Raw genomic sequence first — 18043 nt, 5'->3', positions numbered from 1 at the left:
GACTCCAGCCGTTATCAATACTCTTCTGAGATTGTCTGCCTGGCATCAGTGGTCACATAACCAGGACTTGTGATAGCACCAACTGCTCATACGACCACCTACCACCACCTCCCATGACATCACATGACCCTGATCAGGTGGTGGTGAGACTAAGTAGGTGCTACACGGTGCCCAAGGGTGACCTGCAGGCTAGTGGAGGGAAGGAGTGCCTTACACCTCCTTCAGTAGAGATGTATCTCCACCCCACCACCCTACAAAATAATACAAATGAAACCCCTTTTTATTCAGCTTTGCTGGGAATGTGGAATTGCCCCTTCTCCAGACCTTTATCTCTCTCACCAACCAACTTTCCAGCTCTTTACTTCACCCCCTCTCTCTCCCAGTTTCACCTATCTCCTGCAACCTTGTACTACTTGATTACTTCTCTCCCTCCAGAACCCCCCCCCCCCCACATTCTTACCCTGATCTCCCCTTGATGAAGGGTCTCGGCCTGAAATGTTGACAGTTTACTCTTTTCCATGGATGCTGCTCGACTAGCTGGGTTCCTCCAGTGTTTTGTGTGTGTTACTGTTCCTGAACCTGGTGGTGTGAGCTGTGAGGTTCCTGTACCTCTTTCCTGATGGCAGCTGCGAAAAGAGAGCATGAGCGGTGTGGTGGGAGTGTGGCCCGATGTATAGTGCAAAGATACAAAATTACAATGGAAACATAGAAAACCTACAGCACAATACAGGCCCTTCGGCCCACAAAGTTGTGCTGAACATGTCCCTACCTTAGAAATTGCTAGGCTTACCCATAGCCCTCTGTTTGAAGTCTCTTAAAAGACCCTATCATATCCGCCTCCACCACCATTGCCGGCAGCCCATTTCACGCACTCACCACTCACTGCTTAAAAAAACTTACCCCTGACATCTCCTCTGTACCTACTCCCCAGCACCTTAAACCTGTGTCCTCTTGTGGCAACCATTTCACCCTAGGAAAAAGGCTCTGACTATCCACACGATCACTGCCTCTCATCATCTTGTACACCTCTACCAGGTCACCTCTCATCCTCCGTCGCTCCAAGCAGAAAAGGCCGAGTTCACTCAACCTATCCTCATAAGGCATGCTCCCCAATCCAGACAACATCCTTGTAAATCTCCTCTGCATCCTTTCTATAGTTTCCACATCCTTCCTGTAGTGAAGTGACCAGAACTGAGCACAGTACTCCAAGTGGGGTCTGACCAGGGTCCTATATAGCTGCAACAGAGAATAACAAAAATAGATAAAAAGAATGAAAAAGAATAGTGAGGTAGTGTTCATGAGTTTGTGGACAATTCAGAAATCTGATGATGGATTGGAAGAAATTGTTCCTGAATCGTTGAGTGTGGTCTTCAGGCTCCTGAAACTCCTTCCAGTCAGAGCAGTGAGAAGAGGGCATGTCCTGGATGGTGAGGGTCATTCGTCATGGATACCACTTTCTTGAGGCATTATGTCTTGAAGGTGTCTTGATAGAGGAGTGCGTAGTTGCCTTGATAAAACAGCCTGAGTTACAACCCACAGCAACGTCTTGTGATCCTGTACATCGGAGCCTTCATACCAGGCTGTGTTGCAGCCAGTCAGAATGTCTATAAAAATTTGTAAGAGTCTTCGGTGACGTGCCAAATCTCCTCAAACTCCTGATGAAGTATAGCCAATGACATGCCTTCTTTGTGATTGCATCATTATGTTGGGCTCAATACTGATCCAATGAGATGTTGATGCCCAGGAATTTGATGCTACTCACCCTTTCCACCGCTGACCCCCTCGAAGAGGACTGATGCATGTTCTCCTGATTCCCCCCTTCCTAAAGTCCACAATCAGTTCCTTGGTCTTGCTGATGTTGAGAGCAGGGTTGATGTGAATCCACTCAATCAGCCGTTCTACCTCAATCTTGTTCGCCTCCTCTTGGCACCTGAGACTCTCTCAACAACAGGGGTGTCATTGGCGAATTTATAGATGGTGTGTGAGCAGTGTTGCTCATGAGTGTAGAGCAATTGTCTGAGTATGCATCCTTGAGGTATGCCTATATTGATTGTCAGTGAGGAGGAGTTTTTCCAGTCTGCACTGTTTGTGCTTTCCTGATGAGGAAATTGAGGATCTAGATGCAGAGGGAGGTATGGAGGCTCAGGCTTTGAAGCTTGTTGACTAGTATGAGGGTGACATTGCTGATTATCTGAACTCTGAAAACTCACGCTTGATCATCAATCACACTTTAGTTACTTGCGCACAAAGAGAACAGCCTGGCCCCTATCGCCATACTGTTCTGAAGTTTGAACAAAGAAATGCCATTCTTATACAGAATTGACTAGCAGTTACAGATATCGACCAATTGGTAAACTGTGTACAGTCGGCCCTGCTTATCCGCGAGAGATTGGTTCCGGGACCCCTCGTGGATACCAAAATTTGCGGATGCTCAAGTCCCTTATTCAACCTGTCTCAATGCGGTGGATCTTAGGACCCAGCGGAACCCCAGACCTTATTTAACCTGTCTCAGTGTGGTGGACATTAGGACCCGGTGGTAAAACTCTAAATCTGCAGTTTTTCTGTTCACGAAAATAATCACGATCACGATTGAAAATAAAGTGGAAATAATAAAGCGATCGGAAAGAGGTGAAACGCCATCGGTCATTGGAAAAGTGTTAGGCTACGTCGGTCAACAATCGGAACAATTTTAAAGGATAAAATGAGAAAGGCTCTGCCCCGATGAAAGCTACAATTATTACTAAGCAACGCAGTGGTTTAATTATTGAGTTTTGGGTTTTTGATCATCCACATCAACCCGGCACAGTGGAGAGCGCACTCGGGAACGGTTTGTCACTGGATCGAACTAGGGAACTTCCATTCCCAAGCCTGGTGCTGAAACATACGTTCTTAAGTGTTTTATATGCATAGAAAGGTAAAATATATACTATATACTAAAACAAACATTTGACTAACTGACGCTAAATAATACTGGATGTACCTGTTCTGACTTACTTAGTAAGAGAACTTCCGATTTTTTTCGATCCTGATCCATGATAACCCACGAACATTCTCCCGTATAATTTAAATCATCTCTAGATTACTTATAATACCTAATACAATGTAAATGCTATGTAAAATAGTTGTTATACTGCATTGTTTAGGGAATAATGACAAGAAAAAAAAGTCTGTACATGCTCGAACAACAAGTGCTGGAAGAGCACTTCCGGGTTTTCGCGATTCGTGGTTGGTTGAATTCACGCATGCGGAATCTGCAGATAAGGAGTACGTTTAAATTCCTTATTTGCATAATCAATCATCAATCACAATATGGTAATACAAGTGTTAATGGGCAATAGAATCTACATGTTAAGGGCTAAAAGTACTTCAGAAATGGTGAAGTAACTGACCAATAGTAAATGTCACCCTTGAATCCTTGATTTGCTTCCTTATCTGGTCCCCATATGCCAAATGGCTCCGGTTCCCTTTGTGCAAAGGGAAGCTATGCTCTTCCAAACCTCTCTTGCCTGGGTTGACTGCACACACTCTGCAGACTCTCCTTACTTGGACACTGTAGATACTGTAGACTTGCTTGGGCTGACTGTGCTCCCTCCGTGGACGGCACACTCTCTGTAGGGTACGCGCTCTCTGTAGGGTGCTCACACTGTTGGTAGACTATCCTAGCCTGGACACTGTAGACTTGCCTGGGCCGACTGCACGCTCTCTGTCGGCTGGTGTCTGTAGATTATCCTTGACTTGGTATTAACCTATGTTTTGCTGTAACCTCCACAAGGCGATGATGTTGTTGTACGCTGAGCTGTAATTGATAAACAGCATCCTTAGACCATATGACCATAAGACACAGGAGCAGAATTAGGCAGTTCGGCCCATCAAATCTGCTCTGCATTCCATCATGGCTAATTTATTATCTTTTTCAACCCCATTCTCCTGGTTCTCTCCATACCCTTTGACGGCCTTACTAATCGAGAGCCTATCAAACTCCACCTTAAATACACACAATGTCTTGGCCTCCACAGCAATGGCAATGAACTTCATAGACTCACCATCCTCTGGAAAAAGAAATTTTTCCTCATCTCTATTCTGATTGGGCATCCCTCAATCCTGAGGCTGTGCCGTCTGGTTCTTGACTCCCCTATTGTTAGAGTCACTTTATTCAGACCTTTCAATATTCAGTAGGTTGTAATGAGATTCCCCCCTCATTCCTCTAAACTCCAGTGAGTATGGGCCCAGAACTAACTTTCATTCCTGTGATTATTCTCGTGAACCTCCTCTCGACCTTTTCCAATGCTAGCACATCCTTTCTTGGATAAGGGGCCCAAAACTGCTCACAGTACTCCAAGTGCAATCTGACCAATGCCTTATGAAGCCTCAGCAGTACATCCTTGCTAATGTTTTCTGGTCCTTCAGGGTTTTTGAACTGTAAAGCACCATGCGATATGTAAAAGGTGAATTGAGCAGATGTGTGGAGTGACACCGGCTTGACTTTGTCTTTGCAGCTCTCAAGAATGGAAGCAGGTCAGCAAGGGAGAGCGGGAGTCCATGGGGGTAACCGTGCGAGACGATGGCGAGTTCTGGTGAGTCCCTCAAGGTGTGATTTGTTGTCCTTCTACATCCACAGTGGGCCAAGTGCTGAGGAGCATTACTGGAGGCAGGAAGGTACCAGGGGTAATCGCTAGTTGCTTCTTCTGAAGGTGTATGTAGTTACAGCTGTGGCCTACTGCCTATTGTACCTATATTGGAATCAGGTCCTTTACTCCATCTGGTCCATATTGACCATCTCAGCTAGTCCCATTATGACACTTCTGGTTCATACCCTTGTAAATCTTCATAATGCATGTACCTGTCCACATACCTTTCAAAGGTTCTTAATACACCTGCTTCAAACATTTGCCCAGCAGCTCATTCCACCTCAAACAAGAGCAAATCTGCAGATGCTGGAAATCCAAGCATCACACACAGAATGCTGGAGGAACTCAGCAAGCCAGGCAGCATCTATGGAAGTAGTAGTCGATGTTTCGGGCCAAGTCCTTTAATCAGTTATGAAGGCCTGAAACGTTTACTGTACACTTTTCTATAGATGCTGCCTGGCCTGCATTTTGTGTGTGTAGCTCATTCCATCTACTAACCACCATCTGTGTGGAGAAAGTTGCCTTCAGATTCCTATAAATCTCTCTCCTTCCACCTTGCCCTGCAGGGCTTGATTCCCCAACACTGGGAAAAAGACGGTGTACATTCACCCTGGGTGGCAGGGCAGAGGTATGTCACTACCAAAGGACTCCTTTGGTGCTCCTTCCCTCCTCTAGCCTGCAGGTTACCCTTGGGCAAGGTGTGGCACCTGCTTAGCCCCCTGATCAGGGTCATGTGAAGCCATGGGGAGCAGGTGGTGGATGGTCATATAAGCAGCTGATGCATATCACAAATCCCGGTTATGTGACCAGTGACACCAGGCAGACAATCTCTGAGGAGTATTGATAATGGCTGGGGTCACCTGTCTTGTAAAGACACCACCCAGAAGGTGGCAGTGGCAAACCACTTCTGTAGAAAAATTTACCAAGAATGATCATAGTCGTGGAAAGACCTTGATAACCTATATCATACTACATGGCACGTAATGAACGAATATTCTCCTGCTCGTGGTTTTATACACCTCTATAATATCACCTCTCATTCTCCTATGCTCCAGTGAGTAAGGCCCCAGCCTGTTCAGCCTCTCTCCATAACCGAGTCACTTCATTCCCAGCAGCATTCTGATGATTAGAATTGAATAGGCTAGGACTTTATTTCCTGGAGTGCAGATATATGAAGGGATATTTGATAGAGATATACAAAATTATGAGGGGTATAGACAGGGTAACTGCAAGCAGGCTTTTTCCACTGAGGTTGGGTGAGACTAGAACTAGAGGTCATAGGTTAAGGGTGAAAGGTGAAATATTTAAGGGCAATCTGAAGGGGAGCTTCATTACTCAGAAAGTGGTGTAAGTGTGGAACAAGTTGTCAGTACAAGTGTTTGATTGCAACATTTAAGAGATGTTTGGATAAGTATATAGATGGGAGGGGTATGGATGAGTATGGTCCAGGTGCAGGTCAATGGGACTAGATAGAATAACAGTTCAGCATGGACTAGATGGGCCCACGGGCCTGTTTCTGTGCTCTATGACTCTAAATATAATTTGTAGTCTTTCCAGCTCAATGGAATCTACAGCGGGGCAACCAAAACTGAACATGATGTTCCAAATGCCTCACCAATGCCTTGAGCAACTGCGTATAACACCCCAAATTCTGTAGCCCACGCCCTGAGTGATGAAGACCATCATGCTAAAGCCTTCATGACCCTGTCTACTACCTGTGATGCCACTTTCAATGGGAGGGGGAGATGGAAAGAAAGTAGGATGAGGATAAGAGAGATGGAGCCTTGAAACTTCCATCACTGCAACCAGTGGGAAACATAGGGGTCCTTGGAGTGAGTTTGAAGTATGGATATACTGGCTTTGGAGGTGGTGCAGAGCAGGTTCACCAGATTGATTCCAGAGTATGACACGAGTTTGACTATACTCATTGAATTTCAGAAGAATGAGAAGGGACCTCTATATATAAAATCATAAAAGTGACGGGTAAGATTTTGCTCCTATGTCTTGTGGTCTAGCTGGTGGGTATTGTCGTGAGAAGGATTTGCAAACTCCTCATGGACAGAATGACTGGTAAGGTTGAACCTGGGCCCCTGTTGTTAAAATTGAGTCCTTGACGCCTCACTTCAATAAGGTCTGACCAGTGTTTGCCTGGGTTTCAGGATGTCATTCGATGATTTCTGCAAGAACTTCACCGACCTGGTGGTCTGTCGTGTTCTGAATACCTCCTTCTTCAGCTTCCACAAGACCTGGGAGGAGGCCATGGTCAAGGGTGCCTGGACCAGACATGAAGACCCCCTGTTAAATCGTGCTGGAGGCTGCATCAATAACCGGGACACCTTCCTTCAAAACCCCCAGGTGAGGTCAAAAGCATCACACACTTGTTTACCTCAACGAGCAAGGAGATCAATAAAACCTTTGCACAGTCTGTTCAAAAGGACAGTTCAATTCAACTTCCTATTCCCATTCAGACATGTCAGTGTATGGCCTCTTCTACTGCCACGATGAGGCCAAACATCGGTTGGAGGAACAACACCTCATGTTGTGTCTTGGTTGTCTCCAACCTGATGGCATGAACATTGATTTCTCTAACTTCCAGTAATCTCTCCCTTTTCCCATTCTCTCTTTATCAATTCCCCATTCTGGCTCCTTCCTCAGCCGCCTATCACCTCCCTCTGGTGCCCCTCCTCCTTCCCTTTCTCCCATGGTCCACTCTCGTCCCCTATCAGATTCCTCCTCCTCCACCATTGACGTCAAACTTACAGGACGATAATTGCTAAGTTTACTCTTAGAACCCTTTTTAAGCAATGGAACCACATGAGCAATACACCAATCCTCCAGCACCATCCCCATTTCTAATGACATTTGAAGTATTTCTGTCAGAGCCCCTGCTATTTCTACACTAACTTCCCTCAAGGTCCTAGGGATATCCTGTCAGGACCTGTAGACATATCCACTTTTATATTCCTTAAAAGTGCCAGTACTTCCTCCTCTTTAATCGTCATAGTTTCCATAACTTCCCTACTTGTTTCCCTTACCTTACACAATTCAATATCCTTCTCCTTAGTGAATACCGATGAAAAGAAATTGTTCAAAATCTGCCCCATCTCTTTTGGCTCCACACATAGCTGTCCACTCTGATTCTCTAAGGGACCAATTTTATCCCTCGCTATCCTTTTGCTATTAATATAATTGTAGAAACCCTTTGGATTTATTTTCACCTTACTTGCCAAAGCAACCTCATATCTTCTTTTAGCTTTTCTAATTTCTTTCTTAAGATTCTTTTTACATTCTTTATATTCCTCGAGCACCTCATTTACTCCAAGCTGCCTACGTTTATTGTAGATATCTCTCTTTTTCCTAACCAAGTTTCCAATATCCCTTGAAAACCATGGCTGTCTCAAACTTTTAACCTTTCCTTTCAACCTAACAGGAACATAAAGATTCTGTACCCTCAAAATTTCACCTTTAAATTACCTCCATTTCCCTATTACATCCTTCCCATAAAACAAATTGTCCCAATCCACTCCTTCTAAATCCTTTCGCATCTCCTCAAAGTTAGCCTTTCTCCAATGAAAAATCTCAACCCTGGGTCCAGTCCTATCCTTCTCCATAATTATGTTGAAACTAATGACATTGTGATCACTGGACCCGAAGTGCTTCCCAACACATACCTCTGAAACCTGACCTGTCTCATTCCCTAACAGGAGATCCAGCACTTCCCTTTCTCTTTTTGGTACGTCTATGTATTGCTGCAAAAAATTATTCTGCACACATTTTACAAACTCCAAACCATCCAGCCCTTTTACAGAATGGGCTTCCCAGTCTATGTGTGGAAAATTAAAATCTCCCACAATCGCAACCTTGTGCTTACTACAAATATCTGCCATCTCCTTACAAATTTGCTCCTCTAATTCTCGCTCCCCATTAGGTGGTCTATAATACACCCCTACAAGTGTTACTGCACCTTTCCCATTCCTTAATTCCACCCAAATAGTCTCTCTAGATAAACCCTCTAATCTATCCTGCCAGAGCACCGCTGTAATATTTTCTCGTACAAGCAATGCAACACCTCCCCCTTTTGCCCCTCTGATTCTATCACACCTGAAGCAATGAAATCCAGGAATATTTAGTTGCCAATCACACCCCTCCTGCAACCATGTTTCACTAATAGCTACAACATCATATTTCCAGGTATCAATCCATGCTCTAAGCTCATCCACCTTTCTTACAATGCTCCTAGCATTAAAATAGATGCATTTAAGAAACTCTCCACCTCTTCCTCTCTGCATATCCCTAACGGTGCAAACAACTTTATTATCTGTTTCTTCCTTCTCCCCTACATCTTTGGTCTGAGCACTCCCCTTCTCTATCACCTGCCTATCCTCCCTCATACACTGTCTACTAGCATTCTCTATTTGTGAACTAACCTCCTCTCCCCTAGTCTCTTCAAATTGATTCCCACCCCCCCAATCATTCTAGTTTAAAGCCTTAGCAAATCTCCCCGCCAGGATATTGGTCCCCCTAGGATTCAAGTGTAACCCATCCTTTTTGTACAGGTCACACCTGCCCCAAAAGAGGTCCCAATGATCCAGAAACTTGAATCCCTGCCCCCTGCTCCAATCCCTCAGCCACACATTTATCCTCCATCTCATTCCAATCCTACTCTCACTTTGTTCTACTGTGAATGTCTTTCTTTTAATGATAAGGAATCTCAGGGTAGTACTTGGAAAGTGAATCTCAGGGTTGTATTTGGTGACGTTTACGTACTTCGATAATAAATTTACTTTGAAACTTGAACTTTGAACGGAGGAGGACGACGGAAAGTGGAAGCAGTTTCACTCTGTATCTTTTCCTCTTTCACCCATCCTCAGATTTGTTCACTGTTGTTTGTAGTGTTAGCTGTCCCGTACTGTGACGGGTACATTATCATGCTGTGCAGTGTTGATGTTCTATGTTGCAGGAAAAATCATTGCTGATACTACCCACCCTGCAAGCTGCCTTTTCAAAAGCTCCCCTTCTGGAAAGCACCATGGGGCTATTAAAACTAAAAAAAATCAACCCCTTCTGATCAACCATTCTAGATAGCCCCCTTAACCCCCTCTATTTGTTACCTTCATCACTGCAGTGTAAACACTTTAAAGCACTTTTTATAATGTTGTTTGCATTGTAGGTACGTGCTGATATTTATTTAGTAATATATTTATTTTGTATCGATCCTTTAACCACTAGCTGTTCGCATTGTAAATAAATGCCGATATTTAGTAATGCATATTTTATTCTGAATTGATCCTTTAACCACTAACTTTATTAATATCTTTGTTGAATGCTGTTTTTTGTTGCATGTTGCACCCTGATTAACGCACCACGACAAACTCCTAATACGTGTAAATGTATATTGCGAATAAATTTGATCCTTAATCATTGCAATTATTACAATGGTGTAGTGTGTGGCATTAGCTTCTCTATGTTGATGATAATTTTAGTTTGATCTGATATATTGTTCGCTGTTCTACACTGGGTGGCCACTTTGTTAGATACCTCCTGTACCTAATAAGGTGGCCGCTGAGTGTAATTTTGTGGTCTTCTCCTGCTGTACACCATCTCCACTTCAAGGATCGACATGTGTATTCAGAGATCCTTTTTTTGCACACCACTGTTGTAACTCGTGGCCTTTTGGGTCACTGTCACCTTCCTGTCAGCTAGAACCAGTTTGACCTCTCTCGTCTGACCTCTCTCATTAACAAGGTATTTTCACACACAGGCTTACTGCTCACTGGATGTTTTTGTTTTGAGCAGCATCTGCAGTACGTAAAAACCCCAGGAGATCAGCAGCTTCTGAGATACTGCTTCCAGGAATTAAAGGGTTATCATCTGAGAAGCGATTGAAGGCTCTAGGCCTTTACTCAGTGGAATTTAGAAGAATGACGGGAGGGTTCTCATTGAAACCTATCAAAAGTTGAAAGGCCTAGATAGAGTGGATGTGAAAAGGATGTTTCCCTTGCTGAGACAGATTAGGTCCAGAGGGCATAGCCTCAAAATAATGGGACATCTGTTTAGAACAGAGATGAGGAATTTCTTTAGCTGTGTGGTGAATCTGTGGAATTCATTGCCACAGGCAACTGTGGAGGCTAGATCACCGGGTGCAGAGGTTGCTAGGTTTGTGATTAGTCAGCGATTGGAAGGCAGGAGAATGAGGTTAAGAGGGAAATGGGTCAGCCATGATGAAATGGCGGAGCAGACTCGATGGGTCAAGTGGCACCCACTATCATTCCACAGTCAAAGTCACTTGGATCACATTTCTTCCCCATTCTGGTGTTTGCCTTGAACCTCTTGACTACGTCTGCATGCTTTTATGCGTTGTGTTGCTGCCACGTGACTGGCTGATTAGATACTTGCATTAGCGACCAGGTGTACCTAATAAAGTGAACGTTGTAACGATTACAGTAGTGTAGTAGAGTAACACAAGATGAATCAGAATCAGGCTTGTTATCACCAACGTATGTCAGAAAATTTGCTTGTTTGTATTTATTTATTTAATGGTACAGCGTGGAACTGGCCTTTCCAGCCTAATGAGCTACACTGCCTAGCAACCCATCTGTTTAATCCCAGCCTAATTGCAGGTCAATGTACAATCACCAGTTAACCTACTAACCAGTATCACTTTGGACTGTGGGAGGACTTGGAGGAAACCCACACGCTCATGGAAAGGGGGAACAAACTTCTTATAGACTGATTCAGAATTGAATTCCGAACTCCGACGCCCCGAGCTGCAGTAGCGTTGTGCTAACCGCCATACTACCATTCCTTTGTTTTGTGGCAGCAGTACAGCACAGTGCAAGATGTGGAGGGTGGGAGGGAGGAAGATTCTGAACATTTCAATAAGAAAAGTATTTTTATTAAAAATCTTCATCACCATCATCATTACCATCTTGTATGACATGGCAATTGTGATGTTCAAGCAAGATTGTTCTTGATAAATTTTTCTACAGAATTGGTTTGCCATTGCTGTCTTCTGGACTTTGCAAGTGTCTTTACAAGATGGGTCACCCCAGCCATTATCAAGAATGCTGGTGTCAGTGGTCACTTAACCAGGACTTGTGATGTGCACCAGCTGCTCATACGACCATCCACCACCTGCTCGAGAGCGACAATAAATCAGTTTTGATGGAATGGCAGAGCAGACTCGAAAGGCCTAGTTCTGTTCCTATGTCTCATGATCTTGTTACAGTGATGCAGTGCTGGTGGCAGGGTGGAGATACATCTCTACTAAAGGGAGGTGTAAGGTGCTCCTTCTCTCCGCTAGCCTGCAGGTCACCCTTGGGCAAGGTGTTGCACCTGCTTAGCCCCCCGATCAGGATCATGGGAGCAGGTGGTAGACGGGCCGTTCTCCTGCCTTCCCACCATAACCATCTGAGCAAGAACCTATCAACCTCTGCTTTAAGTATAGCCAATTATGCAGAATAGAGAGCGAAATAATAAGGTAGTGTTCGCGGGAATCAGAATCGGGCTTTTTAGCACTGACATACGTCTGGAAGTTTGTTGTCTTGCAGCAGCAGTACAGTGTAAAAACATTTTACGGTAAATTGCAATAAGAACTAGGTAGTGCAAAAAGGAAGCAAAATAGTGAGGAAGTGTTCATGGGTCATGGACTGTTCAAATTTGATGGTGGAGACAAAGGTGATTGTGTGTGGGCATTTCCCAGATGGTGAGGGTCATTCAACATGGAGGAACTCAGTGGGTCAGCCAGCATCCATGGAGGGAAATGAACTGATGACATCTTGGATCTAAACCCTTCATCTAGACTAAAAGATGGAGGGGAGAAGGCTGGTATAAAAAGTTGGGGGGGGGGAGGAAAGGTGGATAAAGAGCTGGCAGGCGACAGGTGGATCCAGGTGAGGGAGGTGATGACGGGCAAGTGGAGGAGGGGAAAGTAGATGTAGTGACAGAAACTGGGAGGTGAAAGGTGGAGGTGACAAAGGGCCGCAAATGGTGGATTCTGATTGGAGAGGAAGGTGGAGCATGGAATCAAGTGAAGAGTATGGGGTGGTTAGGTGGGAAGAGAAGGGGGATGGAAATCTGTGGAAGGTGTGTGTGGATGATATGCAGATGGAGTAGAGGGGGATGGAGTTATATTCTATATAACATTAATCATAGTGGTGTGGTATTGGTGTTTATATCGCAATGGTTATAGTCATGTAGTGTTGGGGTTCTGCGCTTCAATTATTATTGCAGGGGAACTTACTGAAAACTAACAACTATTGAAAGACCTCGATGGAGTGGACGTGGAGAGGATATTTCCTATAGTGGGGGAGTCTAAGACCAGAGGGCACAGCCTCAGAGTCAACAGATGTCCCTTTTTGAACAGAGTTGAAGAGCAATTTCTTGCAGGGGTTCCTAACCGGCAGTCCCTTGCTTAACGGTATTGGTTCATGACATAAGAAAGTTTGGGAACCCCTGCTAGAAGGTGGTGAATTTGTGGAATTTGTTGCCACGGACATTTGCGAGGGCCAAGTCATTTGCTATACTTCCTAAGAAGGTTGGCGTCATTCAATGTCTGTAGTGAGATGCTGAACATGTTCTATAGGTCAGTTGTGGAGAGCGCCCTCTTCTTTGTGGTGGCGTGTTGGGGAGGAAGCATTAAGAAGAGGGACGCCTCACATCTTAATAAGCTGGTAAGGAAGGCGGGCTCTGTCGTGGGCAAAGTACTGGAGAGTTTAACATCGGTAGCTGAGCGAAGGGCGCTGAGTAGGCTACGGTCAATTATGGATAACTCTGAACATCCTCTACATAGCACCATCCAGAGACAGAGAAGCAGTTTCAGCGACAGGTTACTATCGATGCAATGCTCCTCAGACAGGATGAAGAGGTCAATACTCCCCAATGCCATTAGGCTTTACAATTCTACCGCCAGGACTTAAGAACTTTTTAAAAGCTATTATTAATGCTTTTTGAGATAGTGTTTTAGATGCATATCATATTTTTTACTGAGTTAAGTATTGTATGTAATTAGTTTTGCTACAACAAGTGTATGGGACATTGGAAAAAAAAGTTGAATTTCCCCATGGGGATGAATAAAGTATCTATCTATCTATATTTAAAGCAGAGGTTGATAGGTTCTTGATTGGTAAGGGCATCAGTGGTTACGGTGGGAAGGCAGGGGAATGAGGTTGAGAGAGATGATAAATCGGTCTCGATGGAATGGTGGAGCAGGCTCGAAAGGCCTAATTCTGTTGCTAAGTTTTATGATCTTGTTACAGTGATGCAGTGCTGGTGTTGCTGGTAACAGGCTGGAGATGCATCTCTACCAGAGGAGGTGTAAGGTGCTCCTTCTCTCCGCTAGCCTGCGGGTCAGTCTTGGGCAAGGTGTAGCACCTGCTTAGCCCCCCGATCAGGGTCACATGAAGCCATGGGAGCAGGTGGTGGGTGGTCGTATGAGCAGCTGGTGCACGTCTCAAGTCCTGGTTAGGTGACCACTGACACCAGGCAGAGTATTGATAATGGCTGGAGCCACCCATCTTGTCAAGAGGCTACCTGAGAGAAGGCAATGGCAAAACACTTCTGTAGAAAAATTTGCCAAGAATGATCATGGTCAAGGAAAGAGAAAAGAACAAGAACAACAGCATGAAGGGGGTGTCTTCCCCAAAGGCAAAGAGAAATGGAAGACCATGATCGCCCACATCATATGACACAGGACATAATGATAGTGATGATGTTGTAGTGCTATTGTCCTGTACTGTAATAAATACAGTTGTTCACCATTCACCAAGCTGTGAAAGGTTAATGCCTTCTCTTGGTTTTAACCCCTGCAGTACGTGTTTGACGTCAAGAAGGACATGGACGAGGTGCTGATGTGCTTGCAGCAGAAGGACATCCGTTACACTCGGCAACAGGGCAAGGGCGAGAAGCTGTCCATGGGCTTTGAGGTCTACAGGGTAAGTGACCCATCGTGAAGACCAGGTGTGGAACACCTCCCCTGGGTAATAACATCATTTGGAGTGCACGGCAGGATGCAAGCAGGTGCGTTGGAGTATCCACTGGCTTAGAATGAACTGGGACCCGGGCTTGCAATGAGCTGATGATGTCAACTTTTTGTCCACCTCTATAGATGCTGCCTGACATACTGAGATCCTCCTGCATTTTGTGCGTGTTGCTCAAGATTTCCAGCATCCACAGAAAAGATTTACGAGGATGGTGCCAAGACTCAAGGGAGAAAAGTCACAGAGAGTGAGACTGGATATCTTAGGACTTTAGTTCTTGGAACATAGGAGGCTGAGGGGCGATCTTAAAGAGGTGTATAAAATCATGAGGGGCAAAAATAGGGTGAATGCACTCAGTCTTTTTCTCAGGATTAGATGATCAAGAACTTGAGGGTATAAGTTCTAGGTGAAAGTGCAGAGATTCAATAGGAATGTGAAGGTCATCTTTCATTTCCCGGGGGTGGTATGAATGTAAACATGATGCAAGAGGAAGTGGTTGAAACAGGAACACAGCTGACTTTTAAAAAACAGTTGGATAAGTACATGATAAAGACAAAAGATTCTGCAGATGCTGGAAATCTTGAGCAACACACACAAAATGCTGGAGGAACTCAGCAAGTCAGGCAGCATCTAAGGAGGGGAATAAGCAGTCAACATTTCAGTCCCGATGAAGGGTGTTGGCTCAATATGTTGACTGTTTCTCCCTCAGAATCCCCTTAAATGTTACACTTTTCACCCTTAACCTATGACTTGTAGTTCTGGTCTCTCCTAACCATAACGTTCACTCTATGATTGTGATCTGAACCCACATATTCCATGTTCTCTGCTGGTGTTTGAGCAGATTTGGTTTCCACAGGTGGAGCTGAACCGGAACTATAGGATGCACACCATACAGCAGAAGGTGGCCAGTTCCGTCTACATCAACTCCAAGACCATCTTCCTTCGGAAGGAACTCCCCCAGGGCCGTTATGTCATCATCCCCACCACCTTTGAGCCCGGAATCACCGGGGAATTCTTGCTGAGGATCTTCACAGATGTGCCGGCAAACTTCAAGTAAGATCACAAGAGTAAACCAGCTTTGGTGTAGAAATAAAATGCCAAGGAATACCCATCGGGTCAGGTGGGCATCTTTGATCATGGCACAGTACAGCTTAGTCCAGGCCCCTCGATCCACGATGTTGTGCTGGTCTTATAACCTGTCGGCACAGACTAGAAGGGCCGAGATGGCCTGTTTCTGTGCTGTAATTGTTAAATGGTTATATATGCTCTGAGATCAATCAAACCCTTCTCTCCCATATATAGCCCTCCATTTTTCTATCATCCATGTGTTTACCAAAGGATCTCTTAACTCTCCCTAATGTATTTGTCTCCAGCACCACCCCTGGTGAGTGTTACACGCACCCACCACTCTCTGTGTAAGAGACCTAACTCTGACATCTCCCCTACACTTTCTTCCAGTCACCTTAAAATTATGCCCTCTTGACTTTGCCAGTTTCATCCTGGAGGAAGTCCCTGGCTGCCCAGTCTATCTACGCCTCTGATCACACTGTACACCTCTATCAGGTCACCTTCCATCCTCCTCCACTCCAAAGTGAAAAGCTCTAGCCCACTCACCCTCTCCTCATTAATTTAACCTCTAGTCCAGGCAGCATCCTGGTAAATCTTCTCTGCATGCTCTCTAAAGCTTCTACATCCTTTCCTACATTGAGGTGACCAGAGCTGAACAGAATACCCCATCCAGGGTACTTCACTTCATCTGTAAATCTGTTGGGGCAGTCTACTGATCCAACGGCATCCTGTACAATGGTGAGACCTGATGTAGATTGGATGACCGCTTTGGGAAGCACCTTCACTCCATCCACGAAAAGCACAATTTCCCAGTGGCCAAGCATTTCAATTCCTACCTCCATTCCTATTCTGACATGTCAGTCCATGACCTCTATTGCCTCCATGATGAGGCAACTCTCAGTATGGAGGAGTAACACCTCATATTCCATCCAGGTAGCCTCCAACTGGTGGAATGAACATTGATTACCCTAATATCTGGTACTTTTCCCCCCTCTTGCCCTTCACCCTTCTTCAATTCCCCACTCTGGCCTCTTACCTCAACTGCTTATCAGCTTCCCCAGTACTCTTCCTCCTTCCCTTTCTCCCATGGTCCACTCTTCTCTCCTATCAAATTCCTTCTTCTCCAGCTCTTCCACCTATCACCTCCCAGCTTCTTACTTCAACCCTTCTCTCACCCACCTGGCTTGCTTCACCTATCACTTTTTAGCCTTTCCTCCTTCCCCTCTGCCACCTGCTTAATCTGGTATCTTCCCCCTTCCTTTCCAGTTCTGAAAAAGGGTCTCGGCCTGAAACATTGACTGTTTATTCATTTCCATAGATGCTGCCTGACCTGCTGAGTTCATCCAGTAGTTTGGTTGTGTTACTCTAAACTGGGTTTTATAGAATTGGTACATTACCTCGTGGCTCTTGAACTCAATCTCCCGACTATTGAAGGCCAACACACCATACACCCCCTTAACTACTCTATCCACCTGCACTGCAACTCTGACGGATTTATAGATGTGGACCACAAGGTCCCTCCATTGGTCTACAAATGAAGCAGATAACTCTGTAGGAAGTTTGCTCATCCCCAACTGGCTTCCTCACCCACTGACTCCATAACCCAGACCCCCTATAACCATATAACAATTACAGCACGGAAACAGGCCATCTCGGCCCTTCTAGTCCGTGCCGAACGCTTACTCTCACCTAATCCCACTGACCTGCACTCAGCCCATAACCCTCCATTCCTTTCCTGTCCATATACCTATCCAATTTTACTTCAAATGACAATATTGAATCTGTCTTTACCACTTCTACTGGAAGCTCGTTCCACACAGCTATCACTCTCTGAGTAAAGAAGTTCCCCCTCGTGTTATCCCTAAACTTTTGACCCCTAACTCTCAACTCATGTCCTCTTGTTTGAACCTCCCCTACTCTCAATGGAAAAAGCCTATCCCTGTCAACTCTAAATCCCCCTCATAATTTTAAATGCCTCTATCAAGTCCCCCCTCAACCTTCTACACTCCAAAGAATAAAGACCTAACTTGTTCAACCTTTCTCTGTAACTTAGGTGCTGAAACCTAGCACCTAAAATCCCTCTATCCACATTCCTGAAAGATCCTCGTGGAGGCCATCTTGTCCTGAAACGAATAAGTGGTGTCTTCCTTTTCCCTCCCTTCTCTTCCACCTCCCTTCTCTACCCCTTGGCCCCTTCTCCCTGCCATTCTCTTTCCCTCTTTTCCTCTCACGTTTCCCTTCCCTCCTCTCTTCACCTCTGCCTTTGTGTCCGCACCACACCTCGTGGGTAATGAGATGCTGCTGCGTATAGGCAGCCTGATGTATGCTGGATCCATTCTCCCCGTTGTACACACTTAACGGTCTGGTGAA

At 45.0% G+C, this 18043-nt stretch overlaps 1 protein-coding gene across 1 annotated transcript in view; it reads left to right on the top strand.

Moving 5' to 3' along the window:
- The window catches only part of capn5a (calpain 5a), a 160237-nt gene that overhangs the window by 118514 nt on the left and 23680 nt on the right, over positions 1-18043 (top strand). Inside the window, exons 7-10 of the mRNA XM_073044268.1 lie at positions 4497-4574; positions 6788-6983; positions 14438-14560; positions 15462-15658. Of these exons, the coding sequence (XP_072900369.1) occupies positions 4497-4574; positions 6788-6983; positions 14438-14560; positions 15462-15658 (594 nt within the window). The remainder of the gene's footprint in view (positions 1-4496; positions 4575-6787; positions 6984-14437; positions 14561-15461; positions 15659-18043) is intronic.

This window comes from Hemitrygon akajei, chromosome 4 (genome assembly GCF_048418815.1).
Source record: "Hemitrygon akajei chromosome 4, sHemAka1.3, whole genome shotgun sequence".
NCBI classification, from domain to species: domain Eukaryota; kingdom Metazoa; phylum Chordata; class Chondrichthyes; order Myliobatiformes; family Dasyatidae; genus Hemitrygon; species Hemitrygon akajei.
The sequence above is the reverse complement of the archived record's forward strand: the minus strand, read 5'-3'. Positions and strand labels throughout refer to the sequence as shown.